Source organism: Callionymus lyra, chromosome 7, assembly GCF_982586985.1.
Source record: "Callionymus lyra chromosome 7, fCalLyr1.hap1.1, whole genome shotgun sequence".
Lineage (NCBI taxonomy): Eukaryota > Metazoa > Chordata > Actinopteri > Syngnathiformes > Callionymidae > Callionymus > Callionymus lyra.
In genome coordinates, this window is record NC_141824.1 from 15,627,773 (window position 1) to 15,645,912 (window position 18,140).

At 37.9% G+C, this 18,140-nt stretch overlaps 2 protein-coding genes across 2 annotated transcripts in view; one reads left to right on the plus strand and one right to left on the minus strand.

Annotated features, from left to right (window-relative positions):
• Positions 1 to 17,778, minus strand: part of dner (delta/notch-like EGF repeat containing) — a 45,193-nt gene extending 27,415 nt beyond the window's left edge. The window contains exon 1 of the mRNA XM_087796342.1: positions 16,443 to 17,778. Within this exon, the coding sequence (XP_087652468.1) occupies positions 16,443 to 16,730 (288 nt within the window). The 5' untranslated portion in view covers positions 16,731 to 17,778. The remainder of the gene's footprint in view (positions 1 to 16,442) is intronic.
• daw1 (dynein assembly factor with WDR repeat domains 1) overlaps positions 1 to 18,140 on the plus strand; it is a 267,508-nt gene that overhangs the window by 193,372 nt on the left and 55,996 nt on the right. The window lies entirely within an intron of this gene.

The window sequence follows — 18,140 nt, forward strand, 5'->3', positions numbered from 1 at the left end:
TGTGCAGGATTTTCCCTGACTTTCTGGGACTCCTGTGTTTGTCTTACATGTCTTGGCCTTTTAAAGTCCAGTATATATTTTAACTGTGTATTATTTTTGATTGTTAAAGCGCTTTGTCACCCTAGTCTAGAAAGGCGCTTTAAAAATAACCTTTACTTTACTTTCTGACTATAAAACGTCCCTTTAATTCATCTTAATTCAATGAATATTTATTAATTCAAATAAAGCTGCAGCATAAAGACCCAAATCAAAATCTCTCAGTATTGAACTTATAGCATCGTTGATGTTGATGATGTTGATTTGGTGAGCTATAAAGATGCCAGGGGTTACGATAAGATAAGGTGATCACAGATGTCAACGATAACAATAAATGTATTTGACTAAAGTAAAAATGTTGAGTGGCCCTATTTTATTGTTGCATATATTAATACATATTTGAAACATCAATGAAGAAAGTAATACAAATCTATTCATTTATTTTCTGTTCATGACACTTTAAGAGCAGCTTTTCTTTGTTTTGTTTTTTTAAACCTACAGCTGAATAATCCCCTTTCGCAAGCCGCTGTGGTCCAAACATGAGGGAGTACTTCTTAGCTTCCGGGTCCTGAGTTACTGCTTGCCTGCAGCCCTCACTGACGCTACGGAACAGAGATGTGTCGACTACAGTCTTATTTTCATGTTTTACTAATGAGGGATGGGTTAAAAATTGATGCGGCTGATCTAGATCCATCTTTTATAAAAGCCAGCATTTGTCGAGGTGAATACATGGAGAGCCTGCGTTGCATCATGTTGCAGAAGGTACGGCAGGAATAAGAAATGAAGACCTATACGTCGCCGACACAACGTTCTTCTCGGAGGAACGAGGAGAGCGTGTAACTGCATCAGCCAGCCGGAAAATGGTCTAATAATCAGTCAAAAGGAAATTAGCTAGAAGAACTAAATTAAACTTTTATACAGCTGGGGGTAATTTTATATGAAATATGCAGTGAATAATGAGCGTGGGCGAATATTTAATTCATGAAATGACAAAGTCAGGCTTGATGATCTTCTCTCCAAGGAGCCATTAGTCCCCTTAGTCGTGCTGCGTTCTCCCATGTGCATGAATTCATATACGCTACAGCGTCAGACAATAGAAACGGCAGCTTCATGAATCAATGGAATACCTTCTGATCAAATAAAAGGCCGATGTATGTGAGCAACTTAACCAGGTGACCAGGCACGATGACGATAAAGTGATTTTTCATCTGGGACAGCAAGAGCTTTTCTACTATGAAAAAATCACCAAATCAGTTAAATACTTGAACTCTCACCAAAACACATAATTTTTTCTAAACAATTTTCCACTTTCTTTTCAGAATGAGACACATATGGATAAAGAATTGGACAGGGTTAAAAAATATACTGATTCAATCGATATAAAAATCGCTTTTTTTGCAATATCGATTGTAGTGCATGAGATCGATTTGTACATTATCGCGTAACAGCGTCAGGTTGAAGCATAAATACATACATACCGGTTCATGGCGTACACCCACCATGACTGAAGATGGTAAAACACCGGTGAGTAAGCTTTACCAGTCTTAGTCTAGGGTCTAAAACCTTTTCAGATTTTAAAACAACTCAAGACAAGGAGTATTGTAGAATTACTACAAACCTCGGAACCCAGATGACCAGGTATCACAGTAAGCTAACGTTAGCTTCTGACAAGAAAGCCGTCGAGGACAAAACAAATAAAGCAGAGGAAATTACTGAGGTTATTATCCGCGGGCCATCAGGGTGACAAACACCATTGCAACTTTTGTTTGCCGAGATTTACAACCCTAAAGCTGAAGTTTGTATGTGTATCAATAAAGAAAACTGTCCTAATAAAGAGTTTCATGTCCTGTTATATCGGGGTGTCCACCCTTGTCTTTTGTAAAAACAGACTCCCATTATTCTTCAAGGACTGGACTTAAAGGTGTGGAAAATGAAATCAGTAAAAACAAATTAAATAGCACAGCCTGCAAAAAAACCCAATTACACTTAACAATAAGTGCAGTGAATTATATCTTTATTTGTCAAAGCCGTTTAGCCACCGAGTTTTATTTATAATCGCACTAGTGTTTCCTACTGTATTGCTCACTCTCAGAATCAGCAGACTTTTGTTTTTGCCGTTTCAGCGTCATTTGTCACTAATGAAGGTTTTAATTAGCAACTTCTAAATCATTCATGACTGTATTGCTTCCATTAACTTTTAATTAAGACTTTTTTTTTAAGTATTTCAATGAGCCCTACTTAAGAACTTGTCTAAAAACGACATTGATGTCAGGATGGTAGTCATATTTCATAAGGGCCACAACATATACATTGGTGGTTGTGGGGGCTGTACGGGTAAAAGATCAAACAAACAATAAAGAAACCTTTTTTAAAACGACAACAAAAAAAAATGGGTTAAAATTAGTCAGTTAGTTAGTCAAGGTGACCTGAAGGCCTGGAAATAAATCGACAAAATCTAAATAAAGGTTAATACATTGAACCAACTATGACAGTTGTTTAATTTGTATTATCTCACTATAACACTATATATTTAATTCAACATAAAGTAGAGTTCTTTAACAGTCCTTACATCACTGATCTGATCCAGCCTTACACCCCAGCTCGGACTCTGAGGTCTTTGGATCAGAATCTACTGATGGTTCCTCGCACACGGTTCAGGACCAGAGGAGAGAAATCTTTTCAGACTGTTGCTCCTAAGCTTTGGAATGATCTTCCTCTCTCTTTGCGCTTGATGGATCTACTGACTCCTTTAAGAAACATCTTAAGACGTTTCTTTTTGTTCTGGCTTTTCCTTGATTTTCTGGAACAGTTGTGTTCTCAGTTTTATCTTGACCTTTAAAGTATATACTTTATTGAATATTGTTTTGATTGTTTAGGCGCTTTGTGACCCTGGTCTGGAAAAGCGCTATACAAATAAAAATTACTTACTTACTTACTTACTTAATATTTTAGTAGTTTGTATAAATTACAAAATTTTGGGATTAAGATTACATTTGAGTAATTTAGGAGAACGAAATAAAGCACAAAGATAATCAATCAAAACAAAAAAACGAAAAAGTGGACTAATTTTGAATGTTTCCATCAGCTTCTGAGCAAAATGCAAACACAGTAAAAAAAAATAAAAGTTTAAATCATAAACAAAACTCCAACAAAGATCCCACAGATTAAATGTGATCCCAAGAAAACACTTAGAAAGGAGATTTTTCTCAGATCATTGACTCCTGCTTTCTGGATGTGAATGAGAAGAAAAGGAAACACATGCTTTGAACGCTATAAATAAAACAAAAGAGAAGTTTGTTTCTTGTGTCATTTTATTTATTTATTTTTTATTCTGGTGACCCCGTTAGAGCTGATAAAAGTGAACTCATGTGTGAGTCATACATAATGACCTCCCAAAGGAATTAAGTAGCACAAAAGTTGAAAAGCAACATGTCGTTTATGTGAAGCAAACTTTTATCAAAGCAAGTTATTTGTAATGAAAAATAAATCACTGCCAAGACGTCTCAAGTACAAATAGACAAACTATAAAGGGGTCTTAGCTGTGGAAGATATCTCTCAAACTTCCAAAAAGAACTTATCTTGTAACCAAAAAACACTTTTAAGTATTAGTATTTGATCCACCCAAATAAGTGTATTGTGATCGTAGCTTCCACTGACATAAAGCCCAGGTGAGGAGTGTTTTATTTTTTAACCATGAAGATAAATGATCTGCCTTTTGGATGATGTCATCACGGTGGGACCTTTGATTTTCATTAGTATGGACCACGGTGAAGGGTAGAGCTACTGGGGTGAAAAGCCTGGGTGTCTTTCATAACTGAGTGAGCATAAAATATGTATTATTAGCGTAACCTCCGGAGTCATGCTGAAAGTCGTTTGCAATGATTGCATTCGAAATTTAGTTTTAAGCTAACCCCCGCTTTAAATCCGACTTTATCGTAATTACTCTAAAAAACCATCTACGGCATCTCATGATTGAACACGCGGCTGTTTTTTTCCCATCTTCAACTTTATCCGTCTTTCCACATCAAAGCACTCCCCATCCTGCCATCTTCCCTTTCAAACTTCCTCATCACATCCAGGTCCAGATGCTTCAAAGAGACACTGCTTCTTTTAAATTGGGGATCCGCACAAACATTGCACCTAGATTTCGTTTAATCTTTCCCTGATGTATAAATAGCTTTAAAAAAAAGAAACACAGGCCCGGAGAGAAAAACTTAGCCTTAAAAAACCAGCCATCACTGCCAGACCTGCCAATATAAATCCTAAAAGACTTATGAGCACGACAATAAGGAGGAGGAGGACGCCAAGAAGATGATTTTAAAAAAGAGAAGGTGCCTCTATTTATACTTGGATCCAGGCTGCAGGGCACTCTTCTCCTCCTCCGGGGCCGGGACGCACTTGTCTTTCTTTGTATCCGACTAAAATGGATCAGAGGCTCTCGTGAGGCTCTCTCGGATTTATCAGTCGATGCGGGGCGAGATGAAGAGTCAAGTCTTTTGTTTGCTTTTAACATCTAAGTGACAGATGCACGACAGTGTCAGCTCAGGCTTCTGTCGGCTACATCGTTTCCTCCAGAGAAGATCCCACAATGCACCACTTGATGCCAAAGTCAGTGCGACTGAATGTTGGAAGACTATTTTTAAAGCATGTTTCCTATGTCAATGCATTGAGATAGTAAAAGCTAATATTTTAATCCATTAGATTAATAAAACTACAAGTTAATAAATGGAGATAAATGGTAATTATTTTAGGAAGAATATTTCATTAGTTTAAAAGAAAATATTTAGGCAGAAATCTTCGCATTACGGAAGACAATTAAATAAGTAAGTAAGTAATTTTTCTTTGTATAGCGCTTTTCCAGACCAGGGTCACAAAGCGCTTAAACAATCAAAACAATATTAAATAAAGTATATACTTTAAAGGGCAAGATAAAACTGATAAGTAGGTCAAAATAAGTTATCATAGGACAGCACTGTACAAGAGTAATAACAATCTTAATAATCTGTCAGGACAAAGATAATTATTACTAAAACATGGTCTGAAGGGCCCTCCAAAGTTTTTATAAAGAAATGTGAAATTAGGCCAATGGTGGAGGTATGCTCTATCTCAGTGCTTTTCTAGTTAGTAACTGCAGTAGTAAAGTAAGGGTTGTATTTGGATGTCAGGTAGGCTCAGCTTTAAATGGCACTTGGACAAAGTTATAAAAAAATTCTTAAAATAAATGTATGAAACCATTTTTTTTTTCATATTTTATGTCAATATTGGTTTCATTTTGAACTATCGCAACATGCAAAGGATAACTCTGTAACTTTTATTAGTTAATTGGGTTTTTAAAATGGTAACACATTTCATTCATTTCTATCAGATGAAATACTTTCAAATATTTCGTGGCTTCCATAAAGACAAACACAACAACAGCTTTCTCCTCGTTGTGTAAGCAATTTCAATTTTGTTGATGCATCACAGTCAGATTAAAACGCAGGAAATTAAGATATAAAATATTATTAAAAGTAGAATAGAATACATATAGAGGCTATAGCTGGGGTTTCCTGAAAAACATGGCCACTTCTAAATATATCATCAACTAGTATGGATGCTTGACAGACAGAGATACATGAGATTAATTCAAAAGTAGATAGAAGAATGAATGAATGAAAGAATGAATTGAAAAGATTTCTTGATATTTTCTAAGGGCATATTTTAAATTTTCCGGTCACATTATACCTTCTATGACGGTTGCGCCGCATTGAAGGACCATAGATTTTGTTCAGTCTAAACACTGGACATGTCTGGGGTGTAACAGTTACTTAAAACTCATTTTTTAAAAAAAGATACATTCTACCAAAAAGCCTGGCACAGAACCATTGGCAAACATCAAGAGGGTTTAACAAGATTCACATTAAAAACCATGAGACTCTCCGCAGCCGTAGTGAACGCTGAAGAATGGTAAACTGGCAGCGACACCATGATTTCAGAGAGAATGCTGTCGCCGACTGTTTCTCTCTTCTATTCCAGTTCAGCTTTTTAATCACTCGCACACTCTGCTGTGCGGCAACACAAGACTTTTTCACATGGAAGATTCTCGCTTGGCTTTTTCAAGATGTCTCTCTCTGACATGGTGTTTCATCATGACTCACAAGCTTCTCTTCCCATCCTGGCTTCCCGAGACTCCAGCCAACCACTAGTTAGGATTTTATAATGAGAGACAATTGATCAAGTAGAGTTAAGAGAGAGATGCATCACTCTGACCTAAATACATGTTGATATCATCACGTTTATATGTGATGAATTTAAAATAACCTAGCAAGTTTTTTTTTATAATTTCAAGTCAGACTAACCAATTATTTCCGGAAACCTGGTGTTCCTGGTGTCGAGCTTGAATGGATTCTGGATAACAATGTACTTGCTATTGCACAACCAGTACCAGCATGATAAGAGGATGAAAGTGTGATTCATAGAATAAAAGGCAACACGTAACACCTCCTGCTAGATTTATAAGAACACTCTGACCGCGTCCTTTTCTTTTTTTTCTGCTTAAATTACTAAATAATATTGCAAGATGTGGTACTCATATTGGTCCCCTGTTGCCATGGAGATTTGAAAAAATCATCTATGTGGGTCAGCTAGCAGGAGGAGACCGGACACATGTCTAAAGTCTTTCTATAAGAAGAGAATGGTTTTAGGTACGACCACGAAAGATTTTTCTGTTTTAGTCAATCTAAAATTTTTACCAGATTAATGAGATTATAACAAATAAATAAATCAACTTAATACACATTCGACTACATAAATATCTTTCGTAAAGAAAATATTTTGAAGATATTAGGACTGAAACTACATTGAGCCCACTGCATGCTTTTGAAGGGAATCTGGGGTTTACAATTTGTCTCCAGCAACTTTTTGGCAAAACATCGAGCTTAACTTTCTTCTTAGTAAAAGCTCCATGTTTTCAGCTCAAACATTGTCAGGAAAATCCCCCACAGACAAGAACATTTTCAACAGTGCGTCTCCTATCAACGCCCAGACAGGCATGAGCTAATCTCTGTGCAGAACAGCCTGGGACGAAGACTGCGACGAAGACCAGGAGGCATTTTTTATTAAGCTGCCAGTTATTGTCTGCAGCAAAGACAAGATGTTCAGTGCTGTCCACACGCCAGTGCGTCGGCTCGTCTCCCAGTTGACTTCATTAGCTACGTATTGTCAGACAGATGACTTGCGGGACAGAGACATTTCCAAGCAGCAAATATTCTAATTCAAAATGACTTATTTATTACAAAAAAATAGGCTTTTAGTGGACGATTCAATCATCTTCAATTCAATTTTATTTAAAAGTGTCTTATCATAAAGAGGTTATCTCAAGACACGTTACAGTTTAAATTAAGACTATTTTGAAGAGTGTTCATGGCCTCCTGCAGCGATCTACCTGTAGCGCCTACTTTCATCCCACTCATAACAGTAGAGAAGCCAAGGCAGATTATTGGTCTAATGATTCAAAGACTGGGGGGGGTCCAAATCCGGCCCACCAAGTCATTTGACATGGTAAGCAATATAGTTTGGCAACATTTAAGTAAACTAAAGTTGATATTGTGACCTATAAAGATAAAGCTAAGAGACATCCATTAGCAAAGTCAACAACTGAAACTGAGATCGAAGCAGAAATTCATTCATTCATTTTCTGCAACCAATTCCCTTAGGGGGCTTGCAGGGGGCTTGCAGGGGGGTGGAGCCTATAACAGTTTCTACAGGCGAGAGGTGGGGGACACCCTGAACTAGGACACAAAGACGTACAACCATTCAAACTCATACTTACAACGATTTCCCCAAGTTCCTGATCAATCTCTGTATGTTTTTGGACTGTGGGAGGAAACTGGAGTGCCCGGAGTAAACCAACGCATGATGCATAACAGGGAGGCAAAGACAGATTTAGCTTCCAAGAATGACAAGTCCATTTCACAGTCATACTAACTGTTAGAGACAGTTTAGCAAACACAAGGCCTGCAACCTAGACTCCTTAAAGCCCAATACGTGATTGAGTTTGAAACACCAGGTGGAGATGTTTGTGGGCTGGTATTTTCTACTCTGACAAATGGTGACAGAAGTGGGATGGCATCCAGAAAGCCAAAGCAGTGACATTTATTACCAACCTACAAGAGTAATTGTACCAGATCATGATGTGTTTCGCATCCAAAGACTATTAGGAAATAGGATTTTAAAAGGCATGCATGAAAAATGGCTAACTTAATGGAGCACAGCAGTTAAGATGTGTGATGTAAGTAAGTCATTTGTATTTATAGAGCGCTTTTTTAGACCAGGGTGACAAAGCGCTTAAACAATCAAAAATAAAATACTCAAAAAAGATATACTTAAAAGATCAAGATATCACCAAGAAAAAAACAGGTGTCCAAGAAAGTCGGGGAAAAGCCTGCACGAATAAGAAAGTCTTAAGATGCTTCTTGAAGGAGTCAGTAGATCCATCAAACACAGAGAGATAGGAAGATCATTCCAAAGCTGACCCGTGTTCAGGAACCATCAGTAGATTCTGATCCACAGATCTCAGAGCCCGAGCTGGGGTGTAAGTCTGGATCAGATCAGTGATGTAAGGAGGAGCCTGACCATGAATAGATCTGAAAGTAAGAACCAGAATTTTAAAATTGATCCTGAATGAAACTGGAAGCTAGTGAAGAGTTTTAAGGAGAAATGTGAGTTCTTCTACTAGAGCAGGTCAAGTTCTCGCTGCAGAGTTTTGTATCAACTGCAGGCGAGACAGCTCCTTCTTATTAAGACATGAAAACAAACTGTTGCAATAGTCCAGGAGAGAGACACAAACGCATGGATTACAAGCTACAGATCATGTTGTGACAACATTTTCCTAGGTTTATAGATTTTTCTCAGTTGAAGGGAACAGTTTCTGGTCAGTTTCCTATGTCTGGAAAAGATTCTTATAACACAAAAGTGTTGTATTAATCAACACACACTCTTGTCACATTATAGGTATTTAGATACATCTCACAAACACTCGGGAGGGCAAACACACAGTTGTCTTCGCTGCCTCGCTCGCTCATTACGCCGACAGCGTCGACAACAAACCTGATCATTAGAGTCGACATTGAGATGCCAGAGTCGGAGTGGGAGGTTATTACGGAGGTGAATTACTGCTGAGTGAGAGGCACTCTTGTCACAAGATATGTTTTAGAAACTGAAGTTAAAGTGCTAGCCATCAAATACGAGTCTGACAAAAGTGACAGCTAATTAAATTGTTCTAACAAGCATTTGTGTGTTTTGACAATAAAAATAAAAAAATAATAATAAAAATATCTCCCCAATTTGGTGATCAAAGTGAAGCCTCTCTAGACGTCCATCCTTGCATGAGTCATAATTTTAAAATAAAGTCGTTTGCATGTGCATTGTTTTTGCAGTCCCTAAAATAAAATAAAGGCTTAACATGATGGAGAGACCGGGAGAGAGGCGCAAAGATAAAATAACTCTCAACTCAGGAACACTTATCGTTTAAATATATAACCCCAACCATTTTTTGCACCACGGGCAGGTTATATCCACGGACGAACCTTCAAATAAAAATAAATCAAGCGTCTTGACGTGTCAAGAGTCACAGGAAAAATGTTTAGAGAAAATTGATCAATTAATGTTTTTTTTCTTTCTTGGCAGCCCGGTAACTAACGCCTTAGTTAGTACGAGGTTTGGGTGAAACTGTTCTATGGTTAATTTCAGAGATTTTAATTTTGGGATTGGGTTACTTGCTGTGATTTTCTTTACCAAATATTATTCTTCTTTAATTTATCGTTACAATTTGATACCTTTTCTAGCATTGCAAATTGCAATGAGCTCAATTGGCCAGCAGGTGACAGTGGAGTTACGGAGGGTTAAAAACACCCTGTAGGGGAAAAAGATTTAAGCGAGGGGTTATCTTAACCTCTAGAAACACACTCTCACTTCCATCTTTTCATGTTGTGCATGTTTTAGGTTCAAAGTTCTCGAATCTCAACGCTTCATGGCTCTTACATTAAACAAATGACTGTCTCACCTTCAACTGTGGTTAATGGAGCGACCAATAAAACACCACAGAACGTTGAAAGCCACTTTTACAGCATGAATCCAGGGGAATTAAAGCTGCAGCGACACAGAGATGAGAATTGCTTTTACGATGAATGCTGGAGATAAAGTTAATAAATGGCCTGCAGGTACTTGAGGGGGGTCACGTGGTTCGCAAAACATCTGACGATAGTCGGTGGTCTTTTAAAGAAAGAGAGGGCAAAGAAAACTAAATCAAAGCCCTTGTCCTCTGTGGATTGATGGTTAAGGTTCTGGAGACCCCTTGATCTGAGCTTCCTTGTACCTCTCAGAAACATCGTTGGTCCTCCAGCACCTCTACAGATCAAAAGCACAGCTGATGTGTGATATGGAAATGGCCTTTCGCTAATTTGGACTCTCGCCCCTCGAGTTCAAAGTCGGCCGGATCGGCGTCAGCGCACCTTACGAGTTTGGACATGGATCTCACTGATGCTTGTCAGAGCCGACTCGCTTCGATCAAGGACAGCTACAGGTTCTTCAACTCTCCCCTCTTCTGTGGAGCATCACCTGGAGCTCCTTTCAATCATCCGTCTAACACTTGTTTTAACCCCAATGTTCCCAGCAGTGTCTCAACCAAGAACTCCCAAGACATCAACCACTTCTTAAAGTACACCTGACTTCTTCCACATACAGTACATACTGTATATGGACCACTTAACGCGGTGGTCCCAAACCCCTGGCCCCAAAAATGGTGCCGGTTCATGAAGCATTTGCACAGAAATAAAAAGAAAAAAGTGCTATTAATTATTACAAGTCAATGTGTACTATTTTTTCTACACATGTAGTCAAAGCTTTATTATGTTTCTATCACTATAGAGTTTTGTCTTCATATCACACAGCTCCTAATCCCAACACATCAAAGCCCAAGATCCAATAGTTACCAAACAAAAACATATTCTTGTGGACCCACTTCAAATAAGTTGTTGTTGTTATGGATTTTTCTAAATGGTTATGATTACGTTGACATGTCTAGATGTTGAAAACCCTAATAATAACTGTCTTAAATGTTAAATGTTTTGATAAAAGGTGGTATTTTTTCTCAAGTTACAAGCCTGTAACGCTTACACGAAACCTACCTGTAAACTAGTTAAACCAGTGAAACACAAACTCCCTTTTACTGTTTTTATCTATAATATAATGCCGACATAAAACTTGTCGATGAGGTAGAAAAGGTTGGGAACTCTTGACTTACACTCATCAGTGTATGATTTGTCCGGATGAGCCGAGAAAAATAGAATGAAACTTAAAGCCGTGGCCAAGACTATTCTAACGCAATAATCAAAGCTAATCATTTGCACTATGATATTAAAAAAACTTCTCTTAGATTCAAGTTATGGTATCTTGTGTTTCTTTTCTCAAACCTTGTGATGTTACTTCTGAACTTGTTGTTTCATCTTGTTGAACTTGTTGTTTCATGAAATCTCTCTATGAAGAACTGTGGAATGAGAACGCGACACAAAGACAAGACAAAGACAGTATCGCGTCATCGCATCTACGGCCCACTTCAGCGTCTCCACCTACTTTTCAGAGCCACATTAGTTTACTGCAAAAGTTCTGTGTCACCATTTTAGAGCAGAGGCGTGTGTGTGTGGTTGTGCGTTCGTGTTCTAAATATAGCAGCCTGTCCTGAATAAACTCAGATTTCACAGATTGGGCTCCTTGCCTGCTGTTTGGGACTGTTTGCCGTCAACTCCTAATTGACTTCAAAACTCACTCTCTCAAGATCTACCCTGGCGACGGATCTAATGGCTCATGAAACTGGGGTGATGTTAAAAATTGATCATCCCCAAAAAAAAAAAGTCCTCAGACGTAGCTCTGAATGTAGTAAGAGATCAGCTCTTTTTGTTTCGTTACAGCCGATTGCCAAAGATGACGAAGTTGGAGAACATCAGCAGGTTTGTCGGTCTCAAAAGAAAGACTCCAGCGAAAGTCTTTTAGATGAAACCTAAAAATATCTCTCAGTTGGAGGAGCAGGCCTGGAGTCCCTTACATCTCTGCAACTTTATTAGATCACGCCAAATTATCATACGGAGCCGGGGGTGTCTGAATATGGAACAGCTAAATCACGAGTGCTGCACCTGAGTATCACACTCTCGCCACCTCGGCTCCCAAACTCCCTCTTCAAATAAAGTTAGAATTAAACATTTATCACGCCACTGCTCTTCAAATTTATTTTTTTTATTTTGGGTCAGGATTCAAGAGCTCCCTGGTCGGTTTTTGAAAGAGTCACTTCAGCCAGAGAGACTGCAAGAGAGAGAAAGTTGGACTCAACAGAATAAACCATAGAACTTGTTCTATATTTATGACATTTTATAATCAAACCTTAGAATACCATATCGCGTATAAATTGTGTCTCAGAGTTTACTATGAAGATTCACAAGACAACTTAAAAAAGGACCAAAAATGACATGTATTTGGAATCCCAACTTAAACTTCTGGTTTGTGTGTGGTCTGGTGCACCACAAGGGTCTATTCTAGAACCATTCAACAAATTATCAACGTACTGTATATGTATGATAAATACCCTCAAATAAGTTACTCACTAAGGCCTAAAAGTGCCTCTAGGCTGTGTTTGCGATTTAAATAGTTGTCAAGGACAATGCTTTCTATAATATCTAAATTATTGTTATTTTATTCTCACACCAACCGTAGTAACCAACTTCGTACCAACAACTAGACACATATATAGTAAGTAATTAAGTAAGTAATTATTTGTAAAGCACCTTTCTAGACCAGGGTCACAAGGCGCTTTGACAATCAAAAACAATACACAGTTAAAATACATACTTTAAAAGGCCAAGATAACATAGAGACAAGCAGCCCCAAGAAAATTAAGCGAAAGCCTGCACAAGTAAAATGTCTTAAGATGCTTCTTGAAGGAGCCACCGGAATACAAGGAATAAGGAAGTGACGTGTGGATGAGGTTTCATGAAACATTGTCGTTATTTTCGGAGGACACCCATTCAACGAAATCTAATTTTAAACTGACAGCGCTTCTACTGAGCTTTGAAAATTATGACACTGTACCATGAAACCTCAGTTGATTCCTAAACCGTATCAATCCATCTCTACATTTTGGTCTCAACTTTAAACCTCGCATGGAAGAAAACTTTTTTTTTAAGTTAAAATGCATAATCAAATTCAAAGTAATACTATCACAATTCACCATGGAAAACATGTGTACATTTATCGACTCATTTTGCATGAGAGAAAGTTTTTTAAAATTTGTTAACCTAAAAATAAAAATAGCAACACTGAACTCGAGACTATAAAAGCAAAAGGAGGGCTGAGCATGAGGATTAAATATGTTGAATCCTTTTTCTGGGATCAGCAGTGGGTTAATCCCATCAGGTAACTTGGTAGATCTAAATTGGTTGCTATAAACTTGTGTTTTTAAACGTTTTGTACCTACTAACAAAATGACTGACAACAATGACCACTGACTATGGTTGTGTGTTGTTTCAATCCAGTGTATAAAGACAACTATGATGGTGAGAAAGTTGTTGTTATACAATTTAAAACAGGGAAATAAACGTATGAAAATAAAGTTCCTGCTGTACACCAGTGACAAGAAGCTTCAGGAATATAGACTTAAAGAAACGATCCAACAGTCACAACTCTGCAACAAGCAGGCTGACAATTCCTCCTCAGTGTGTAGGGAACAATTTGTCAACAGCGTCTCCCACGGCAGCAGTAAAACCAGCTCATTCATCTGTCCTGGGTCTTTGGCATCAAGACATCCTCAGAGGTAAATATCGACTAAACGTTCTGCTCCGCTCACGGTGATTCATGGTCACACTTGTGCGACTTTAAAAATAAAGAAAAAAAAAGGTGGAAATGACATCATCCGGGTCAAGGTGAGGAATAAAAATAGCAACACTGAACTGAACGACCGTAAAGCAGGAGGAGGTGCTGAGCATGAGGATTAAATATGTTGAATTCTCTTTCTGGGATCAGCAGTGTGTTCATCCCATCAGGCAACTTGGTAGATCTAAATTGGTTGCTGCCTCAGTTTCCATGGAGAAGAAAACCCTCCGCTGAAAGTGAGCGAGGCAACAAAAAAAAAAAGAATCGATGTAGTTTCTTGAAGCTATGACGGTCCTGAGCTGTGGCACATGAGCGGAATTAATCGGTTGTTTTAGAATCTAATGCCTCAAAGAAACAGAACGACACAAAGCTGCTGAGATCCAGCTGTGGCAACAATGACCCCTATAGTCTGTGTGGTAGACTACAATTTTGTGTTGCAGAACTTTGTTTTATATTAGTCAATATGATTCAGAATGATATCCAGAAAATTCATGTGATCCAAAAGTGACTCAAGTGTGTGACTGTACGATACATGAAGCTCACAATATTTATATACATTATATATATTATATTTAGATACATTTGCATCATTTTTTGAATGATGGAAACGGCATTTTAGTGACATCTTGTGATAGTTTCATATTCTTTTGGTTTAATTAACAGAACTAGAAGCCAAAATATGTGCAAACATCAACTTTAATAGGAAAGCTGTATCCTCTAGTCCTCAGTCATCCCATGGATCTTGTGGGATTTCATTGTTCCTTCAGGCTGCTGCTATATAGTGGCCATAAGTATATTTGCAACACCAAAATGAACAAATTCTACTTAACTTTAAACTAAATCTCAATCCCACAAGGGACCAAAATCATTTAGCAATCCAAGTTATGGGACCAACAGAATGTATATCCATCAAAATGTCCGTAACAGTAAGTATAAGTCGGACTGTGTTTTTTTTTTTTTTTTTCTTGTTTCAAAAACTCACCAAACAATTCCTTCAACATAATTTTTCTTTCATAATATTCTTGTATAGTTTTTGACACTGATAAAAACATGTTCTTTATCTTATATTAAAAACTGACGTCTCTATAGGTCACAATATTAACAAGTGGGCCATATTTGACCCCCAGCCATGAGTTTGAAAACACAAACTATATCAAAGGTGACTAAATAAAATAAAAGAGTTACCAGCTAAAGTGTATTGCTTTTTATCAACAAGACACATTTTCTTTAAACCATTCAATATTGACCTTTAACTGTTAAGATTATTCATAATAATTACAGTTTAGATTATTCTAACATCTCTTGTCATGTTGACAAACTTCATGCTGTTACTGAGGGATGTTAGTTGCCAATATAACTCTCTATTTTGTACACTTACTTCTCGAGGACACGCTCATCTGTAAAATAAGTTTTAATAAAATTACTCCAGCATGGTCGTGGCTTAAACCAATGGCTTTCCTGGACAGAGTCAGATACATTAAGAGGGTTCAAGCCAATTCTTTGCTGACACCGTCTTTATTAAAGAGCGCCAACCATTTTCTCATGATAAACTTGCATATATATTTATTTCTAAATTATAGTAGCACCGCAGACCCCAAGATTTAACTCTCCCTGTCAATCAACCTTACTCCTCCTGCGACTAACTTCTCTTTTCTCCTCTGATAATACACACTGTGTGTGCTCAAGAAAACTTATTTGAGCACCTTTTATTTTGTATCTTTCTTTTGTAAACATGAGAGCCTGGGTAAATTGAATAGAGTACATTTAATCTAGATTTTTCTACAGTTTCTTCTACCGTTTAAGGCGAGTTAAAATCAAGCATTTTTAAATACCAATGGAAAAAACATTTGAAACCACTCAACAATTATTTAAAATTGAAAATAAAAACACATAAATTACAAAAAAATTAGGAACAATTTACCTAAATTTTATATTTTAACATAAAATTAACCTAACTTTCCATCCACTGAAACAATGTCCTTGACTCCCATCTTCCTGATTTTTTTTTTGACTTACAAAATCTTACTCATCATGTGTTCACATCTTTAAGACATTTTAATACCAATTAAGGCCTTATTTTAAATTTAACTTTTAAAGGATCTGCATGAACCCTGTTTATACATTCAAAGCTTCATAAAATAAATACAAAAATACGTATTTTGCTATGATATCAACTCTGTTTTTCTCTGATATGAAGCTATTCATCAATATAAATATATGTTAATTGACAATTAAACCCAAAAGTGACTCAAGTAGAGGACTCTCAGAGTCACAGCACGTCCAACACCGTCAGCTTACACATATCTTCTGTTGCTATTCTGTTTGTTGCCATGGTGACACACCATCACTCAGTGTGAGCACATTAAAAAGCAGCTCTGAGGACTTGAGAGTGAACCTCGCACGCAGCTCCAGAAACATTTGTTGATAGTCGTGATTGATAGGTGATCATGTATTTGACACAAACTTCTAAAGTGTCACAAAAAAAAATAATTAATAATTCATTCACTCACCTCGCAGTTGCTTCCCGTGAAGCTCGCGCTGCACTTGCACGTGTAGTCCCATGAGTCTCCTGGTCCACCGGCGGCAGGGAGGGCTAAGCAGAGCCCCCCGTTGAGACAGGGCTGACCTTCACAGGGGTCCGGGCGAGGGGTGGCCTGGGTGGGAGTGGTCTTGGCCGGTGCCGGGGTGTCAGGAGCCAGTAGGAACGGCGAGGGAACGGCACCGGCACGGACGCTGAGAAGTAGTGCTAGAATCAGTGGAGGTGTAGAGCTTTGCATCATCATCATCATCATCATCATCACGGTCCTCTAAGTGGCTCTCTAGGGTCCAACTTGGCTCTGTAACTGTGTTGAAGCGAGAGGAGGATGCTTGAGGGATGCTGAGCCTGGGAGCTGTTCACAGACTGGCGCTGAAAGCCGACTGGCTGATGCTGCGCAGGCTGACGGGAGAAGGTAGGGATGCAGAGGAGAGCAGCGAAGAGAGGAAGAGGAGGAGGAGGAGGAGGAGGAGGAGGAGGTGGAGGGATCCGAGTACCGATGACGATCATGGTGACGACATTCACACACTATTCTTCCCCTCGTCCACATTTTGTCGGTCGTGTATGTCATGAAAGAGAGAGGAAAATAGGAATAGTTAAGAAAATCGTGGATCGCAGTGGAAGGACAGGAGCGGTTGTTCAAATACAGGAAGAGACAAACGACGGAATAAATGATGATATTTTACAAGGGAAGGTCACAAAATCCGCATGAGGTTGAAGTTACCAGTGACCTTGTTTAGAAGCTCATCACAATGGGAACAGATAATAGAGAACTTGGGCGATTCATCTTCTTAAGGGGCCACGTTAGATACAGTGACTAAGGATGTGTATTGGCAAGAATCTGGCGATACGATACGTATAAAGGTACACAAACTACAATACGATCTATCGTGATACCATAGGAACAAGATATATTTGTAGTATTGTCCAAGTACTCGACTCCAGTGTTGCAGAATTTACAGACCACATGACTCTTGACAAAGTCGTAACTGCTTTCATTTGTTTTCTCCAAATATCAGCTTCAAAGGGAGCAAGAGTCGACTGTATCCTCTCATCCTTAGTCGTTTTTTTTTACCTTTAGCTGCGGATGAGAAAATGATTGCTGCTGGTAGCTAGCGACCGGAAGTGTAATTGTGAAACAAACTTACATAAGTAATTTTTTTTATTTTTAAAGCTGAGCAGATGCTGTAAGTAGTTTCATGATAATTTTATATTTGAAAAAGATCGAATTATTTGAGTTTATACACACTTTAAACATTGAAATGTTAACCATTACTATGGTTAAAAAAAATAAGATATAATTATTTATTTATTTTAAATCCATACAGTGCCGTCAAATATCGATACACTATCGTGAAAAAAAAAAAATCACACATCGCTGTATCGATATTTTATAACACCCCTGATAGTGACTTTAAAAAATCTTAATACATTTTGATTAAATGTATTTTAAGGGAGAACACCTACTCACACAAAGGACATCGAAATGAAGTCCTTCAAAAGCAATAACTTTGAAAAGTTATATTTATAATTGAACTAATTTAAAATAATACCATAGAATGAGCAGGAAAGTGTTTTCAAACATGGAGAAAAAAAATGGATGTAGGAGGACCTACACTCAATAACCATGACCTTGAGACTTAAAGTAATAAAATTAAAATACACCACTGTG